The 19,567-nt window shown below is 29.5% G+C and overlaps 2 protein-coding genes across 2 annotated transcripts in view; one reads left to right on the top strand and one right to left on the bottom strand.

Moving 5' to 3' along the window:
• Positions 1 to 5,331: 5,331 nt before the first annotated feature.
• Positions 5,332 to 12,082, bottom strand: LOC107884061 (odorant receptor 43b-like). Its single transcript, XM_029491705.1, has 6 exons — positions 11,172 to 12,082; positions 10,227 to 10,335; positions 9,579 to 9,683; positions 9,345 to 9,500; positions 7,667 to 7,763; positions 5,332 to 6,677 (listed from the first exon to the last, which is right to left on the bottom strand). Exons 1-5 carry the CDS (start codon positions 11,828 to 11,830, stop codon positions 7,689 to 7,691), a joined length of 1,104 nt encoding a protein of 367 aa, XP_029347565.1. The 5' UTR covers positions 11,831 to 12,082; the 3' UTR covers positions 5,332 to 6,677; positions 7,667 to 7,688.
• A 2,794-nt stretch (positions 12,083 to 14,876) lies between these two features.
• Positions 14,877 to 19,567, top strand: part of LOC100163717 (mutS protein homolog 4-like) — a 13,595-nt gene continuing 8,904 nt past the window's right edge. Inside the window, 11 exon segments of the mRNA XM_029491219.1 lie at positions 14,877 to 15,106; positions 15,169 to 15,364; positions 15,885 to 16,015; positions 16,097 to 16,112; positions 16,115 to 16,222; positions 16,288 to 16,394; positions 17,510 to 17,669; positions 18,661 to 18,836; positions 18,907 to 19,041; positions 19,128 to 19,292; positions 19,368 to 19,564. Of these exon segments, the coding sequence (XP_029347079.1) occupies positions 15,011 to 15,106; positions 15,169 to 15,364; positions 15,885 to 16,015; positions 16,097 to 16,112; positions 16,115 to 16,222; positions 16,288 to 16,394; positions 17,510 to 17,669; positions 18,661 to 18,836; positions 18,907 to 19,041; positions 19,128 to 19,292; positions 19,368 to 19,564 (1,487 nt within the window). The 5' untranslated portion in view covers positions 14,877 to 15,010.

The following is a 19,567-nucleotide window of genomic DNA, read 5'->3' as shown; positions in this document are numbered from 1 at the left end:
CCGATTTTGTTCGCAAAATGCTAATATAATAAATAACTCACAAGTATAAAAATTATTTAGGCTCACTGCTACTATGTACTGTTAAAATAAATGAACTACTTATATAACGGTAAAATATACTGCTATGACGCGTTATTCAATGTATTGTATATTAAGTAAATTTAACTAAGAGCTAATGTTCCGTAGTTTGTAAATTGTATTGGTATATACCGGCCTACCATTATTCTATCACCCTACCTATAATTAACGATGGACAATGGACGATGGCCATATATAAAACTTGTATAGGTTAACTTAGTTAATTAATAACATAACTTGTGTAAAAGTAAATAATATAATAAATTAGTCGTTTCTGTGTCACAGACCACACTATCACAGCATAATATTATTTCTGTATTATTGTTACAACGAACACTATACGAATAACTCATTATAATATTCTAAAAGTTATAACGCACTTTTCTTATATATTATTATAATGTGGTGCGTATCTATGATCATGTCGAATATCGCTGCACTTTCAGTACAAAAAACATCGGCCGACGTCGAGATTTGCTCACCGTCCGCCGGTTCGACCGCGATGCACCGAGTTATCGACGGGCTGAGTAATGGACTGACCTGCAAAATCGTGTTGGTAAGTAGCGGTAATTTCGCACCGGTCCGTCAACACAGTTCAATGCCAAACATGCGGTGCAGACGGCTTCGGCATCACATATCGATTCACCGTCTGCCGGTGAGCGATGCAAACGGTTTCGGTCGAGCAAATTATGCCAGTCCAAAGTTCTGTCATTATATTTCGTTCGTCAACACGGCAATAAAGACTTCAGTTGGCACCGAAGTGAAGATCGAGACGCTGCCGAAGTGGACGTGAAGCAGACAAGCAGTCAAGCCGTGATATTGTGGAACCGCCGAGACGCCGTTTTGGTTCGATGCCGAGTACGTCCCGGTGCGAGTTTCGATCGAGACGTCCGAGTTTGAAAACAGCCGGATTAGACCTCACGTGCCAGTGGCGGCTATCCTTAAAAATATAGATATAGCGAAACATAAGAAGCAACCAACCACCCTCAACAATAATCATTCATATAACATCCCATCTACTGAATAGTTTAATCAACATGTTAAAAAATAAAATTAAGGTTCCTCTCAATTTTACTAAATAAATGCCCTGACATCATATTACCTCATGACTATTTTTGCCATAAGAACCTTGGAATTTTCAAATTTTGACTATTGTGTACATTAGAAGACATGGCAATACTAAACATAGTTATCTTTACCCAATACCATTGAGTATAGATAGTACTATCTATAGTACTATCTATACTCAATGCCAATACATAAAATTACATTCAACCAGTCTTGTAAAGAATACTTTTACTTTGTATTCGGAATACATATTCGAATAAATGAGAATTAAAGTATTCAGAATACGTATTCGAATAGTTCTTAAAAAATAAATTCAGAATACATATTCGAATACTTTAAAAAGTATTCGAATACTATCAGAATACTTTTTTTCACAACTAGTTTTTGACAGTTTTTGAATGATTGATATTTAAAATTAATAATTTTTAATTAAACATATAACGTAATCATAAGTTATATTTATACATTTTGACCACACATGATTTGGCCGATACAGGCCATACGGGATACAACACATTGGTGTTTATAAAAATAATCATATCATGGGCCAATATCATATTTCGTTTAAAGAATAAAATTAATGTTCATGATTTATAATATGTCTTGTCACAAATTTAAAACTATTTTTATGGATCGGAAAAAAGTATTTTTTCAATGAATAAAAAATACAAATAAAAGTATTCAGAATACGTATTCGAATACTTCTTAAAAAAAGTATTTAAAATAGCATTCGAATACAAAAAAAGTATTCAAATACTTTTATTTGAATACTTTTATTCGAATAATTTACAAGACTGCATTCAACTGAACTTTAATATAATTATATAATATGTATTTTATGTATAATTGTATATTCTCTCTCTAATTACAATTATTTACAAATATAACATTATAATATTTAAAACAAAGGTGGGTAAGTAGGTGTCGCTCTGGTATACAGTAGGTTACAGGTGAGTTACTGTATGGACTATGGATGGTGTTGAATTTGAATTCAATGATATAATACCAATGTATAAGAAAGACGATTTTGAGCGAAAACGGTTAGTCAGCTTATGATATTATATACTAAATATATATGATGATATAATTGTGAATAAAGTAATTTATATAACCTATTTTCGTGGAACCCTGTTTTAAATTTTTAATAGTTTGCTATAAAAGTTGAACATTTTATAAATTTTTAACTACAAAATAATTATTAAATTTTGTCAAAATTCGAACTTTAAATACCTATTGATTCAAAAAAATTGTGCCTATGTATTTTTAATATTTTTCAACAGCTATTGTAACAATATATCAGGAGCCTTATATTAAATTTTCACATTTTTTGGCTCAACAAATACAATTTTATTGATATTTGTAGAAAAAAAAAACTAAAACAATTAAAATTTGAAATTGTCCGTAAATAGCTCAAAATGAATCAAACATTTTTTCAATTTTTTATGGTGTATAGTCATAGGGTTTTAAAATTTCATGAAATTTCCATGAAAAATAAAAATAAAATGTTTATTATATCTAAAAGTTTATAGTTGTCAACTTCCAAGTGAACTGCATTTTTAAAAGTTGGTTTATAGTGTATGTAAAAAAAAAATATGCAACATATTTACTTATAATTTATAATATAACAAATTTAAACATTGCCTTTTAACTCTTAAGTTACAAACTCATAAACCGACTCAACGAGGATTATCTTTGTTCATTAAAAACTCAAGGCTTTCAAATGCGAACCATGATGACCTATACGTCTTGAGTACCTGAGAGAACAAATTTAATGTTTAACCCAGTGGTTCCCAAACTTTTTCCCATCGTGGCACATTATTATTAGTAGTTATAAGTCACGGCCATAGAAAAAAGATTACATTAAAGTATTGATAACGGCAGTAAATGATTTTAACCACGGTTTAAGATATACCGTATATCTTAAACCGTGATTTTAACAAGCAAAGACGCATATTATTATAATATAATAATATTATGCGTCCGTGGCACTTGACGGTTGTTTTATGATGCACGCATTTGTGCGTCTATGGCACTCAAAGGGTTAAACATCAGAATTGAAGCTTTTAGAACACAAGCACCATTCCGTATCTCATAGCTTATTAAAAATGGCTGAACAAAACTTACGATTTATAATATCAACATTGCGGGACTTGGCGGAAATAGCCTTAATAGAAGAGTTAACTAATGCTTATAACAGAATTGGGCCGGTCGCTGCACGCCAGCCGGAACAAGTAAGGTTTAGAATAGTGGGAGTATTAATTTCCTCTAATTAATTTTTATTTATAATAGGAAAGAAGAGTTATAGAACACTTTGATGGTAATATGACTTAACCCTTTGAGGAGCAGCCTATACTTCAAGATTTGTCTTAGGTATGTTTACTATCGTATTATTTATGTTATGTTCTATACATTTTAAATATACCAAAAACTGAGAAAGTTTCAGTAATTAAAACTACCTCCTAATATAAAAATTGTATTAAGTTACTTATTAGCCTGCCCCATGGGGGTATAATTCAATAATTCGATTATTCGACCGACCCATCAACATTCCCTGATGCTTGTGTATTTTTTAAATTTTTTGGTAACAATTAACTACTTAGGTACATGGACTATTGTTTTAAATTTTCAATCCTTAGCTATAAAAACTGAAATTTTATAATTTATTAATTACAATGATTGATAATCTTCCAGATTTTGATAAATGTTGTCAAAGTTCGAAATTTAAATGCTATAATAAAAAATTTGTACCTATGTATTTTTAATATTTTTCAATTGCTATTGTAACAATATATCGGGAGCCTTGTATTAAATTTTTACACTTTTTGGCCCAACAGATAAAACTTTATTGATATTTATAGAAAAAAAAACTAAAAAAATTCAAAACAGTCTCGCAGAAAGTTATGAAGTTATATATTAATTGAACATTTTCATTTTTTAAGTTAATTTGTCATTTTAAAAATTGTTTTAAATAATATACTGGTACAACTCACTTCGTTAAGCCACTCGCCGATAACGGATGATTTCGTAGTCGTCGAACGGCCCCAGCTAATATTAGCCTGATCTTCGTACAACTTCCGCGGTACGAAACGATAGAATACAAAAAAAAAAAAAATATATTATGGTAATAATATTTGTCCAAAACGCCTACAATAGGCACTTGCGTAAACTCGATAGTTTACCATTAACACGAGAACAAAACCGAGTTGAGTACCGAACACACAACCGTTTACCGCACACTTTTTGTGTGGACGAACCACAAACTGTTTACCGCGCATTCTTTCCGCGTTTACCCCACACTGAATTGTTGAAATATTGTAATTTTAGGTATTTCTAAGGAGTGGTCGCCAAATAAAAAGAATTGAAACAAAGTTTGGGTGCACGGAAAAGAATATTTATTTGGTGTTACCAAAAATACGTCTCTTTTCGGCGAGCACATCGGCGGTCAAACTACAACAGTTGTAGCAATTACTGCTATTGACACTTTGACAGTGCCGTTGACATATCATATAGAATTTTATTTTATATGTAAAAGTCGATTTATATAAGATAATTAGTGTCTTTTAAGTTTTTTTTTTGATTAAATTATAAAAACTATTTATATGATTTATATTACACATAGTGCAGATTGCAGGTGCATTGTACAATAGTTTTTAATTTCTTAGGGTAAATTATTGTTCGTTGTATAAAAATAAATTGCTTAGGATTCATACAGTATTGTATTTTGTTATGTCGATTTGTCTTCGCAAAATGCTAATATAATAAATAACTCATAAGTCATAAGTATAAAATTTTTTTAGGCACACTGCTACTATACAAGGCTACTGTTAAAATAAAATAAACTACTTATATAACGGTAAAATATAGTGCTGTGACGCGTTATTCAGTGCATTGTATATTATTGAGTACATTTAACAAAGAGTTAATGTTCCGTATAGTTTGTAAATTGTATTGGCATATATACCTATAGGTATACCATTATTTTATCACCCTACCTATAATTAACGATGGCCAATGGACGATAGCCATATATAAAACTTGTACAGTTTAAAATATTATAGTTAATTAATAACACAACTTGTGCAAAAGTAAATAATAATTATAATAATACAAAAAATTAGTCGTTTCTGTACAATTGTTAAATTGAGCAATTCATTATAATATTCTAAAAGTTATAATGCACTTTTCTTATATAATATAATAATATGGTGTGTATCTATGATCGTGTTGAATGTCGCTGCACTTGCAGTACAGAATATATCGGCCGAAGTCGAGATTTGCTCACCGTCCGCCGGTTCGACCGCGATGCACTTATGTATCGACGGGCTAAGAAATGACAAATGGCCTGACCTGAAAAATCGTGTTGGTAAGTCGTGGTAATTTCGCACGGGTCCGGCGACGATTGAACGATATACAGTTCAATGCCTAACACGCGGTGCAGACGGCTTCGGCATCAAGTCATACCTGGTTGCCGCCTGTCCATGCAGGAGGCGGTATCGATCGATTCACCGTCTGCCGGCCTCCATGCAAGAGCCGATATCGACCGAAATCAAGATCGAGACGCTGCCTGCGGGTTCTGCCGGCCAAAGCGGACGTGAGCAGTCAAGCGGCGATCTTGCGGATCCGCCGAGACGCTGTTCTAGTTCGACGTCGACCATCGCAGCGCGGGTTACTTCGGCCGACATCCGCGAGTACGTCCCGATGCGAGTTTCGATCGGGACGTCTGAGTTTGAAAACAGCCAGACTAGACGAACCACAGCAGTGCACGCGAGTTTGCCGCATGAGCCTGCAGTAATCCTCCGCCGGTGTGATACGGGACAAGCCCGGTAACCGCCGCGGTTAAAGTCAAGCGCTGCTCAATGTGGATATACGGACGTAGTGACTCGTCCGACGCTTATTTTGTTGAGCATGAAATGATGCACAAACAATTATTAATATATTATTATGTTAGGTATATTATATTACTGCAGTGGCGCCCAACCTTTTTTTACTGAATTTTTTTTTCGATTTTGATTTAATACTTTAGCGGGCCGGTTAATAAACTATCGTGGGCCGTAGGTGGTCACCACTGTTATATTAAAGAAACTATAAAGTCTTATATTTTAAAGGTAATTGGACAGAGGGTGTGGGGGCACAGCCCTGGTCTGTTTCATCTAAATATGTAAAGCACCTCTAAGTAAAAAAACTGAAAGTGCGCCTATATAATATGACTTTATAATAAATTCTTTAGTTAAATAGTTAGTTTAACTACAGTATTATGTTTTTTTTTTAGCTTTTTAACAATAGATAATAAATTATTACCAACCTAGGTATTATACTATTATAGTAATAGTGATTACTGATTAGTGAGAGTTGTGAATCTACGCCTTCGACTCGTAATTCTCGGAAAACAGGTGATGTGTTTCGTCGCATTGGAGCTGATGATGACTGATGATACTCATTATAATTAGTCATAAAATACGTAGTTATGTCGAAATATCGTTGAACCACGGACAACTTCTAATGCTACTTGATAATGATGAATTAAGTCTAGACTAAAATAAATGATAGCATAATATTATAATATATTATATAAATAAAAGTTATTTTTAAAGGCTCAACATTCAAAATACATTGTCAATAATCAATATTGTCAATATGAATATAAATTGTCAAATAATATGGTACCTAGTTAGGATTTATGAATCTAGGAAAAAAAGTAAATAATCAATAAATTCAATATAGTTGAATATACTATATAGGCAATAGGCATAATATGATAGGTACCGATGTGGCGATGTACCATTGTAAAAATAATAGTATAATCTATGTATATTAAATATTAATCAATTTAATCAGTTCCGTCAAATAACAATAACAAAATACAAAGTACAATCATTGTACACGAATAAGTATTTCGGGACTTTTATCACGTAAGTTTATCACTTTTTTTACCGGGACTTTTTTCCACAGACTGACAACTATATTATACAATACGATTCAATAGAAGACTGGGCAAGTCAAGTATTTTTTTTTTAAGTTATTTGAACATAGAAAAATGTAAGTTAATAGTTACTTTTATTTTTTTTAAACTTGTAAAAGTTACAAGATCACTAGGAAATAAAAGTAACTTACCTACCTTGGTTAAAAATCAGTTATTTTATTATTCATTAAAAATGATACCTTTTTTAAAGCTTACAAATAACGTAGTAGTTAATACCTATATATACTTCAGAAAAAAAATAACTTAACGTGACAATACAATTAATTAACTCATAACTTACTTCATAACATTGAAAACAATTTAATTCGTTTAGTTAGAAGTTAATTTTAAAAACAAAGTAACTCGTTAGTCGTTATGTAACTTTGTAACTTAAAAGTAACTTAACTTAACTTTTTAACTCATTAATACCCAGCCTGGCCAGCCTTGATACAAAATGTACAATATATGTTACCAGCTAGGTGTAATTATAATAACATACTGAAAATAGCTATTTAGAGGTGTGATAAAGTCAATTCAAATATTACAAAAATACAAACTCACCTATTTATATTTTATTTCGCTATTATGACAACTTGTGAGGTTTTATTGTTTCGGATGACAATAGCACATTCAACACTGTATACGACATCTTTAAAATCTAAAATGAAATGTTTAAAAAGAAATTAAATGCAATTTAAATAATATTTTAGAATCATGGTTCAGTTCCTAAATTTAGTTTTTAGTTTTATTATAATATATATTTATACATTAGATTCTTGTGCACTTAAAAATATTTTTAAAAAATTTATAAAATAAAACTAAAAACCTTTAAAAAAATAACAATTTTTAGGTATGTGCTTTGTAATTTATGTTAAGAGGACGCTACCCATACATTTGTTGCCTCCGTCTTACACACGCATGACAAAAAAATTGTCGTTCACTAGTTTCAATAGTGTGCTGTTAGTTTTGATACTAGAGTGAATTGACCTATTATAAAACTTTTAGGTAAGAACATTATCTGTGCTTAAGCGTTGCCGATTTTTTTGACATTTTCATTTTCAAGCGAGATAAGTATGAGAATTTTTAATTGTTGACATTTTACATACCCATATCTTACTTGAAAATGAAATCCAACGCTTAAGCACAGATAATATAATTGTCAAAAAAAAAAAATAATAGGTCAAATCACTCTAATATCAAAACTAGCACACTATTGAAACTAGTGAACGAAAATTTGATATGTCATACGTGTGTAAGACGGAGAAAACAAATGCATGGGTAGCATCCTCTTAAATAGTACACAACTTTTAAATAAGCTATTATAGTAGTATCATAGATTAAATAACACTATAAATAGGCAACGCCAATGCAATCATTTATATATATCTCATTATTTTAATTTTGATTTGAGTGATTTGACTCACTAGTGATCCAAGCAATGGCAAGATACCCAAGTAGATACTATAGATGCTCATTTAATCTATGGTACTATCGAATAGTGGTTGTAAAAAATAATACCTATATGGTATACTCGATTTGTTAGTAGGTAGGTACCATTGATTATTGTATCAACTAGAAGCTAGAAATATACATACTGGTTTTACAATAGTTTTACTTTTTATGTCATTATTTATGGTATTAGGGTTAAGCTATTCGTATTGACTAATAATTATTATTTATACAATTATTGTAGGTATTTCGTATTCATTAATTATGTATAATTTAATACATTATACTTTTTGTAGCACCGACAGCCACAGACTTATCTTCTAATCAACATTTCAGTTAATAAACAAATAAAATTATTATAAATTATTATTATTATTGAATATACAATATTTATCACCGCAAACAGATTTTTTTTCACTTCATAAACTTGTGACGTTGTGAATTGTGATATTACACGTGTAATTAAGTACATAATATATGGCTATACATTTAACATTATATTAGGTGTTTCTATTAAATGTACTAATGATACATTATAATTATATTTATTACACTTGAAAATTAATTATAACCCTAATATTCTTATAACTATTTTAATAAATTAAAAAATATTTAATAAATTTTAATGATTTTTATAGAATTCCATATAGATAGAGTTTATGCAATATAGGTAGGTACATATCTATTCATATTAATTGCCGTTATATTTTTTTTCTAAAGAAAACATCATCATGTAATCATAGTTTAGTAAGTTATAACTTATTTTATAATACATAATTTATTCACTTACCTTAAGAAGTAAATTTAAATTGATTGTAAAAATGTAACCAACAGTAAATTTTAACGGTATTGTAACTCTTGTCATCATTATTAAAATAGAGCTTTTAAACGATTTGCTTACATAAAAAAATGCATTATCAAAAAGAACATGTAATATTTTATCGTGCTAAAAAATATTTTAAAAATTAATTACATTTTCAAAAACTACGTTGCATATTTCTGAATTTTTAAATATTATACTTACTAAATCCATAAGCTCACTTCCATAAAAAGTATATATTGTAATATTTATAACAGCTGCTGCACTGCTTGCTATACATATTGATAATATTGCTTGATTAATATAACCCTAAAAAAGGAAATTATATTTTTAATTATTATTATTGCATTAGGTACTTATACTTATGTAATTTATTTCAAAAAAATATTTTTATGTTTACATTTAAAATTTGTTTTATACTTCGATATATTGGTTGTATTGTATATTTGTTTAACAAATTCCATTGAGAATTTGTATTAACTTAAAAAGGCCGGTTGGGCAGTACTTGTTTTTGTGGGCGACGCTAGGGGATGGAATACCCCTTGTTTTTTTAAAAATATTTAGCGTACCTTTTTAAATCATATTCTAATCAATGAAATATAATATTCGGGTATGCAGTTTTTTACATTCCCTTTATGTTTTTTTCAATTTGCAAGCTCTGGGGTTGGGTAATAATATAAAATAATAAAATCTGTCTATTATCATTACCCAAATAGTCCCGATTACATAAAGTTAATAAAAATTATCATAGAGTGTGGACTTCTCGTCTTATGTTTATTTAATTTATTTTAAGAAAATAGTAATGTTAAATAAAAATGTTGGTCTTGTATGTTATATTTTATGAATACTCACCCGAATAGCTTGAATCACAAAAGAAGTAGTCAAACCAAAATATATCGCATTGAATGACATTGACAGTAATATCGGTTTTGAAAATACTATTTTCATTGTATTAAAATATCTGAAATTAATAAAAATAACAGTGTGTAATCCATCCATTTACAGTTTATATGGTTTCTGTATGAAGAATGTATTGGTTTAATAATGATGTTTAAATATTTTATGTGATTATTGTGTCTGACGACGCTGTAGGAACAGTAAAAATGTTCAATATAGTTGGTACTGTGATAGGACAAAAGTAAAAATTCCCAGTACTTTTCAAAACAATATTAAGAAATTAAGGAAAAACCGGCATGTTTACGGAAAACCAGTATTAAACAAAATCTTTTGGTTTTTGTTGTAATTCAATAATGAAAACTGTAGAAAACTTCAGTATTGAATTCAATAAATACTAAATATTAATATTGGCATTAAACATTTAAACATGCTGTCATTTTTAAAATGTTTTGGTTCTTTTTATGCTATTTATAGATAATAAAAAAAAAAATTTAAGTATTTGAAATCTTCAACATTTTTTACTTTATTTCAATTTATCAAATTTTTGTTTGTGAGTGAAGAAGCTTGAAAATTGAATACAAAATCTCACATAGGTACCTATATAAATGTTCTTATGTCCATTAAAAAGTATTGAAATTGAAAATACGTAGGTAGGTACAATTTTTTTTTACATAAGCGTTTGATTTTAAAATATTGACAAAATTTGTCGAAGTCACGAATATATAGATGTAGGTACAAGTAGGTATACACACATATAATATTATTGTTAGGTATACGTGTCTGCGTATTTTAAGTTTTCATTTTTAAGTATATATCATCATAACGGAAATAAATAGCTTATTCGACAACAAAATCAAGATCGACCAGTCATCAATATAAAATACACATTTTCCAACTCACGATAGTAACTTTTGATGTTGAATGATCGCATATTTAAACTTTTGTTCGTCGTTGTCGGCAAAAGCTTCTCCGATCGTTTGTACAATGGTCTCTAATCTGTGTTTCAAAACGCCCACGTAATATATGAACGTCGTGTTTATAAAACAGAGTTCGACGTGTGCTATGTACACGGATATCGCGTACACCAAGTATTTGCACGCGTAAATCGCGAGATTGTCGGTGTGCATCGGTAACACGTCCAAGAAAGGAAACGTGAAGGGGTCTCCGACGCGCACCGAGTCGCAGAAAATCGCGTACGTGACCGGGAAAACGACAAAAATGTTCGAAGCTATCAGGTGGTATTTCGTTATTACGTTTATCACCGACCGATAGCTGTCCGGTATTCCCAGCCGTCTCGAGTACTGGTGCATCTCGCGGATGTGATTTTTGTGGTAGAGCCGAAAAGTGATGTTCAGCAGTATCACGCACTCGATCAACATGCACAACAGCGCGAACAGCTGGATGGTCACGCTCTGTTCGAAATGCACGATCGACGCGTACGCGGCGATTAAGTAATAGAACGTGATCAAAAATTCGAAGTACGTCAAGTAAAGCATTGCCTTGCTGTCGGTGCACCCAGTCATTTGCAAGAACATGTTGATGGTGTCTATGCGTTGCATCGCTGAAAGCCTTTACTGGTGCACTGTGGTACCACAGGGCGTGAACGTTTCTTTTTATATGGGCCAGTGTCTAGACGTCATATAATAATAAGTATAACATTGCAAATAATAGGTATAATGTGATTAATAATAAAATACTATAGGCACATATACCTCTAAATAATATATACAGAATGTTTGTGCGTGTCGAATTATAAACTATAATTTCATAAAAATTTTAACGGTCTTGGTTTCCGTATCTATAATAGTGGGTTAAAATATAACGCGAATATACACGATAAATTGATAATATATAACAAAAAGAGCTGGTAAAATAAATAAGAGGTAGAAACATGACGGTGACAAAGGTATTACTAATAAATATTTAGTTGATTATTGACCGCGATAAGTTTTTTATTTTATATAAAAAAAAACAAATGCTATAATTTTCTATATGGCGGCTACGCACCTTGATATCAAGTAACACATGCTAATTTATTGGCGATCGTGTTTGTATGTCAATTATAGATATGAGTTTAAAAAAAAAAAAAACATGAAATCAAACAAATGAAATCGTCTAGACAATTTTAATTGATATGAATTATGAGCTCGTATTTTAAAATTTGACAGCATATCGATCAATAAAATATTATAAATATTAAACCTACTGGGTATTATTGATATTATATATTATGTAACTTTGTATAAGTGTTTGCTGTATTGGGATGCTGGAGGGTTCCTGTCATTCCGAGACTATAAAATTACAATATTGTGTAAATAAACCTATACCTAGGTAGTTGGATAGTTACGGACTGTTATGATAATGTATATGACTTACATCCCTTCTAATTCACCGACGGCCATCGCCATAATATTCCGAAGGAAAAATGGGCGTACATAAAACACAAACTTATAAGTTATAATTATCCATCGCTACTAACGGTATACTTTAATAATTAATTTTCAATCGTTCCTATATTGTTTTATAATAATAGCACTGTATATATATATTTTATATTGAACCTGTACGCCTACATCAAACTTAGCGTGCTGTAAATATTAGCGCCGAAGGAAAATTTTGATTTTTTTTTTAATAACACACCTACCTAATTAAATTTATGACCTATATATTACCTACTACACATATAAGAAAATATTTAGTTTTCTGCTTGAGAAAAATTAATTAAGTAGCTTACACAAATATTATTTTCTTAAATAATCCGCTTCAAGTGGACCCACCTTAAATACAATAAATCTATTATATGATAGAACGTATTTATTATAATCTGTAAAATATTTAATTATTTATTTTGGATGAAATTGTTTTACTTTATGGTTTTTAAATATTCATATTTATTTTTTAGGGATCAAATTGCACGAGTCATATTAACATACATAACAAATAGTGCTATTTTTTACGAAAAAAATAAATATTATCATGAATTTACATATTAGAGTAGACAACTATAAACTTCTACAAGTAGACATTTAACAACATTATCTACAGTGCATACACAATGTGGAAACTTTATAATAGCAAACACCAAACACATCACCCACTATCGCCGGCCGGCGTCACACACTCAAAATAAACACTTTGTTCCAGGACCGTAAAAACATTTTTATGAATCAGTATAACGACATTTAAAACAGGTTGAATAAAGAAGCCCTATAGAAATAGTGAGTGGTAGGAGACTAGAAACCGGTAATACTTTGATAATCTCTAAATAATAATAAAAAAATTATAACATAATATATTATAACATATATCTTCTTCTTCTTCTTTGGTTTCGGCCATTTAAGACCATACCTCTAGATAAACATACTGCCACCTATCTCTATCCTCTGCTATTTCCTGCTATACACTAAAAACTAAAGACAAAATTAAGGCAAAAATATATTCAAAATTCATTTATTTAAATGTAACTTAATATACTATGAAATTACTTACAAGTAATAATAAAACATGAACTTTAGATAATATTTTATGTATTTATGATGCGTAAAAAAAATTAACAATTTTAACAATTCTTTTTATATTTTTGTTCAAAATGTATTTTTATTGCGTGCTACATAAAAAGGGTAAGCGGGCCACAAGTAGCCCGCGGACCGTATTTTTGAGACCGCTGCATTAAATAAACTAAAGATTATTATTTATATCATAATATTATGTTATAAGTACCTACATATTTTATTCCTCAATATACAATATTATATAGGTAATATAGTACAATATTTTTGTATATTATATTGATCATTTTTACTCCAAAATAATCAAAATATAATAGAAATATTCTTTTATATTTTGGGGGGGCATATTTAAACTGAGGGGTGCACAAGTCTCCTCAGCATCCCTAGTTGCGCCTATGGTGTTGGCATTTGCCTTTCTCAGTCGTAAATCGATTTAAGGTAATCTACAGAGTTATTGGCAGATTGAAACCTGGAAATATAATAGTTGTTGGTTGTTCACCTGCAATTCAGTATTCTTCAGGTCCTATCCATTCTTATATTATCTATATAACAAAACTTTATTATATAAAATCCAACTTCTTAATACGAAATGACGTGCATACACGAAATAAGTCGTAAATAATAAGACGTATAACGCGAAGAGCCTGATTTACAGGATTTCCGGGCCGGTGACTTTGATACAAAAGATGCCTCACAAAAAATCGTCAATTATCTCAAAAAAAAATTCAAATTGATGCAAAATTGAAGGATATTAGTCAGTCACTCAGTTAATATTGCAAATCGGGCTATGGTAATTGGTAAGGTATGCAGAGTTGCAGTGTTCTATACAGTTACAATACACTTATACATACTGCACAGTGATCAATTCACAATCCAAATAGTCAACTTTTATTCTGATAGTTTTTAATTTTTCCCTAAATCCCGCGTTTTAAAAAACCAAGGAGAATTTAAGCCATTTTCATCGTATCACACGGATGATAACAGATATTTTTATTATGATAACGTGAATCACAAATCTCGATTCTCGACATTCGATTTTAAATTAATATTTTGTACTTCTGTAATTAATGAGCCATATTATATAGTTATTATTAGTTATAATATTTATTGTTTAATATAATATATTAATATGTAATATTATACAAGTCTCAGAAAATAATAATATCTTTATTTTGTACTATACCTTTATTATAGTCGTAGTGGAACTAACTAAGTTATAATTGAAACAAAATGGTTGTAAGAGCGTATAATGAAGAACTAGCATATCTAGAGAAAAAATCTCCATATAAATGGGAAATAAAGAAAGGATTTCAACCAAATATGAGGGTAAGTGTATGGATTTTCTTAAAATGTTTTTGGTTTTAATTAGAAAATGTTCATTTTTATAGGTTGAAGGGGTATTTTATGTGAATACATTTTTGGAAAAACTTATGTTGGAAGAGTTACAAAGTGCATGTCGACCAGGAATGATCGGTGGATTTTTACCTGGAGTTAAACAAATTGCTAATGTGGCTGCGTTACCTGGCATTGTTCATAAATCTATAGGGCTTCCAGATGTACACTCTGGTTATGGATTTGCTATAGGTTGGTTAATAGTATTTTTTTACTAATATGTAAGAAAGTACAGTGTACTTTTAATATTATCCGCTTAATATGGTAGCTTAGCATTCACAGATAAGCAAATTCCACGGATAATCTGCTAAATTCAAAACGAAAATTCAATAATTAAATTATTAAAAAATTATAATTATGTAAATATTGTAATATTATATAATATACAGTATTTAAGGAAAAGTAAATGAGAACTCTTTTTATTTTTATTTTTGGGTTAACTGATAACCTGATAACGTGGGTTGTACATTAATTGCATTTAATCATGTACATGGTTTGTTCTCTCCAGAGCAGATAATCGAGAGTACACTGTAGTTGAATTTCCAAATGATTCTTCCTGGGCTTTTTATATTATAGTATTATACATACAAATTATAATAATTATTTATGAAAATTGATTTCACTTATAGATATGCAATAAGCGTATGTATAAGATTAGTTTTCACTTTGCATTAATTTTTATTGTTCTTTATAATTTTTATTTTTTTTTTAGGAAATATGGCTGCATTTGATATAGATGATCCTCAATCTATTGTTTCGCCTGGTGGTGTAGGATTTGACATTAATTGCGGTGTACGATTACTCCGGACAAACTTATTTGAAAAAGATGTCCAGCCCATCAAAGTAATACTATAAATTATAATACTAATTTAATTTTTGCTATCAAAATGTTATCATATGTAATATTACCCCAATGCTATTTAGGAACAATTAGCTCAAGCATGTTTGATCATATTCCTGTTGGGGTAGGATCAAAAGGAATCATACTGATGAATGCAAACGACTTAGAAGAAGCACTTGAAATGGGGATGGATTGGTCTCTAAGAGAAGGTAAATATCAGGTTATATAAATTAAAATTTTAAATATTATTTTTAAAAAATTATATTTATATCAGGCTATGCATGGGCTGAAGACAAAGAACATTGTGAAGAAAATTGTAGAATGTTGAATGCAGATTCGTCTAAAGTTAGCATGAGAGCTAGAAAAAGAGGTTTACCACAGGTAAATTATAAATTAAGAATATTGCATAGTTAAGCCAGGCATGTCAAACTCAAAGTATTAACTGAGCTAAATATATTGAATAGATTAATATGTGGGCTGCACATACAAATGTATTGAAAAAAATAATATTTTATTCATTACTTACAATACTATACAATATTTATCCGATCACAGTTTATCAGAAGATAAGACAGAAAAGTAACATAATGTATACCTATCTCTAACATAGTTGTGACACAAATGACAGTTATAAATTCTAAGCAGAGCAATCAATGTATTGATTTTACAACAATGGGTTTTTTTTTTTTTGAAAGAGTCAAATTAAATTTTTATGATTTCACTCGATTTCTCATATAGCAGTTTTTTATTTTGTTGTGGTTCTAAAAACGAAAAACCGAAGACACTTGAAATTTTCATCATATGTTTATTTTATCAATTCCTATACTTGATAAAATTTGAAAATATTTTGATTCATTTTGAGCTGCTTACGGACATTTTCAATTTTTTTAGTTTTTTTTTTTATAAATGTCAATAAAATTGTATTCGTTAGCTCAAAAAGCTTGAAAATTTAATATAAAGCTCCTGATATATTGTTACGTTAGAAGTGGAAAAATATTAAAAATACATATGCACAAATTATTTTTACAAGCATTTAAAGTTCAAATTTTAACAAAATTTAAATTTAAAAATATATAAATTGCTAAACTTTTATAGCTAAGGATTGAAAATCTAAAACAAGGTTCTACGTAAATAGGTTAATTCATAAACTTAAGATCATAAGATCACCAAATATACTTTGTAATATATCATAGTATGACTGTCAGTCTTCACTCAGAATCATTTTTTGTGTACAATGATATTATATCATTGAACTTAAATGTAACACCATCCATTACTGTGACCCACTTGTAACCTACTGTACAGTAAAACGATACATTCTTGCCCACTTTTTATATTTTTTTATTAATTTGTTTTATAAAATTACAATTATCCATTAATATTAGTATTTAGTAGTTATAAAAAATGAGCCAAGGGCCACGTGTTTGAGATGCCTGGTTTAAGTGCTAACACAATTATTGTTTTGAATTTTTTAATATTTATATGCTTTTTTATAGTTAGGAACATTAGGAGCAGGTAATCACTATGCAGAAATACAAGTAGCTGATGAAGCTTATGATAAATGGGCAGCAAAGAAAATGGGAATTGAAAATGTTGGTCAAGTATGCGTTATGATACATTCTGGAAGTCGTGGTTTTGGACAGCAAGTAGCAACTGGTATTATATATTGTATTATATTATGATAATATAAGATGTAGGAAATATTGATTTTTAAGCTCAATATAAATTAATATAATACCTCTTATATTAAAAATATAAAAATATGAAACACATTTTATAAAAGACTTTCTTGCTTAGTATTTTTAGTGAAAGATAAAATTCTTAAGGGATAATTTTCCGTACATACTAAGCCGCTCAGCTTTTGTCTAATAAATTGTATTATGTTGTGAGTCATCTCTGTAAATCCATTGATCAGTACATTTATATTTGCATATTTTTGATGTCTATAGCCCAGATTAAGATGCTTTTCTATATTTTTTCTTGTGGTCATGTAATATTCAATGTGAGCACATTATATTGTGTTCTATGACGTTTTTTAAATTTTATAAAATTATGTATATTTTCACAATTTAATTAGTTTTTAGGTTATATTTTCATTATTTTACTTAAATTATTATTTCTTATTTAATTATTAATTTAGTGTCTTAATCTCTTAAAATAATAAAACATAAATACAACTTTGGTTGACAGTTATCGACCAATATTAATTTCTATAAATGTTTAATTTTACTTTATAAGATCATGCAGTTTCAGCTACAATAGTGTTACTGATATTAAAAAGTTACAGCTTATAATTTGTTATACTCGCATACATTAAATGAACATTTTAGAGTGCATATTTTAACTTTTTAATGCATTTTTTTTTTTTGTTCAATTAAAAAGCATTTAAACAGCTGAGCTTCACTATAACTAAATCCGGGCTCTTAGAACAGTTTTGAATTAAAAAATAATTTATTTACAAGTATTGAACTATAAAGTAAAACTAATATTTTCAAAACTTCTATAGAAAATACATGGCCATAAATGATTATTGATAAATAAATACATTTGAATAGTATATTAATTATAAATTATAAAAATAAACCAAATAGTAAATAGTATGATTTTATTGGAAAGAAAAATGTATTTAAGACTTTCTTTACTTAAGATGCTTTACTGGAAATGGAAAAGGCTATGGCACGGGACAAAATTGAAGTTAACGACAGACAATTAGCTTGTGCTCGTATCAATTCCAATGAAGGTCAAAATTATTTAAAAGCCATGTCAGCTGCTGCAAATTTTGCTTGGGTGAATCGAAGTTCAATGACATTTTTAGCACGTCAAGTATGTATAGTGACAACAATATTGTCAATTTGTTTATAAATAATTAATTGGTATTTATTTTTTTTTAAAGGCTTTTGCAAAACAATTCAAATTGACTCCAGATGATTTAGACATGCACGTCATATATGATGTATCTCATAATATTGCAAAAATGGAACAACACTATATTGATGGAAAACCTAAACACTTATTGGTGCACAGAAAGGTATTTAGAACATAGGTTTATAGAAGTTATTTATTATTGTATTTTAATATACTATTTGCTCAACATTATTTTATTCGTTGTTTCAGGGATCGACAAGAGCATTTCCGCCTTATCATCCTCTTATTCCAGTTGACTACCAACTAACCGGTCAACCAGTATTGATCGGTGGAACTATGGGTACCTGTTCATATGTGTTGACTGGAACTGAACAGGGTATGAACGAAATATTTGGGTCTACATGCCACGGAGCTATAAGTGATTTTTTTTATTCAATTTGTTTACTTGTTTAATTTTAATACAATTAATGAGATGTTTTTTTATTCCAGGGACGTGCATTGTCGAGAGCTAAATCTCGTAGGAACATAGACTATAATGATGTATTAGAAAAATTGCAGAAACAAGGGATTGCCATTCGAGTGGCTTCACCTAAATTGGTAATGGAAGAAGCACCTGAATCGTATAAAAATGTCACTGATGTAGTGGACACTTGTCATGAGGCAGGAATTAGTAAAAAGACCGTAAAGTT

The sequence above is a fragment of the Acyrthosiphon pisum genome, chromosome A3 (assembly GCF_005508785.2).
Source record: "Acyrthosiphon pisum isolate AL4f chromosome A3, pea_aphid_22Mar2018_4r6ur, whole genome shotgun sequence".
Taxonomy (NCBI): domain Eukaryota; kingdom Metazoa; phylum Arthropoda; class Insecta; order Hemiptera; family Aphididae; genus Acyrthosiphon; species Acyrthosiphon pisum.
This window is presented reverse-complemented; position numbering and strand designations above follow the sequence as displayed.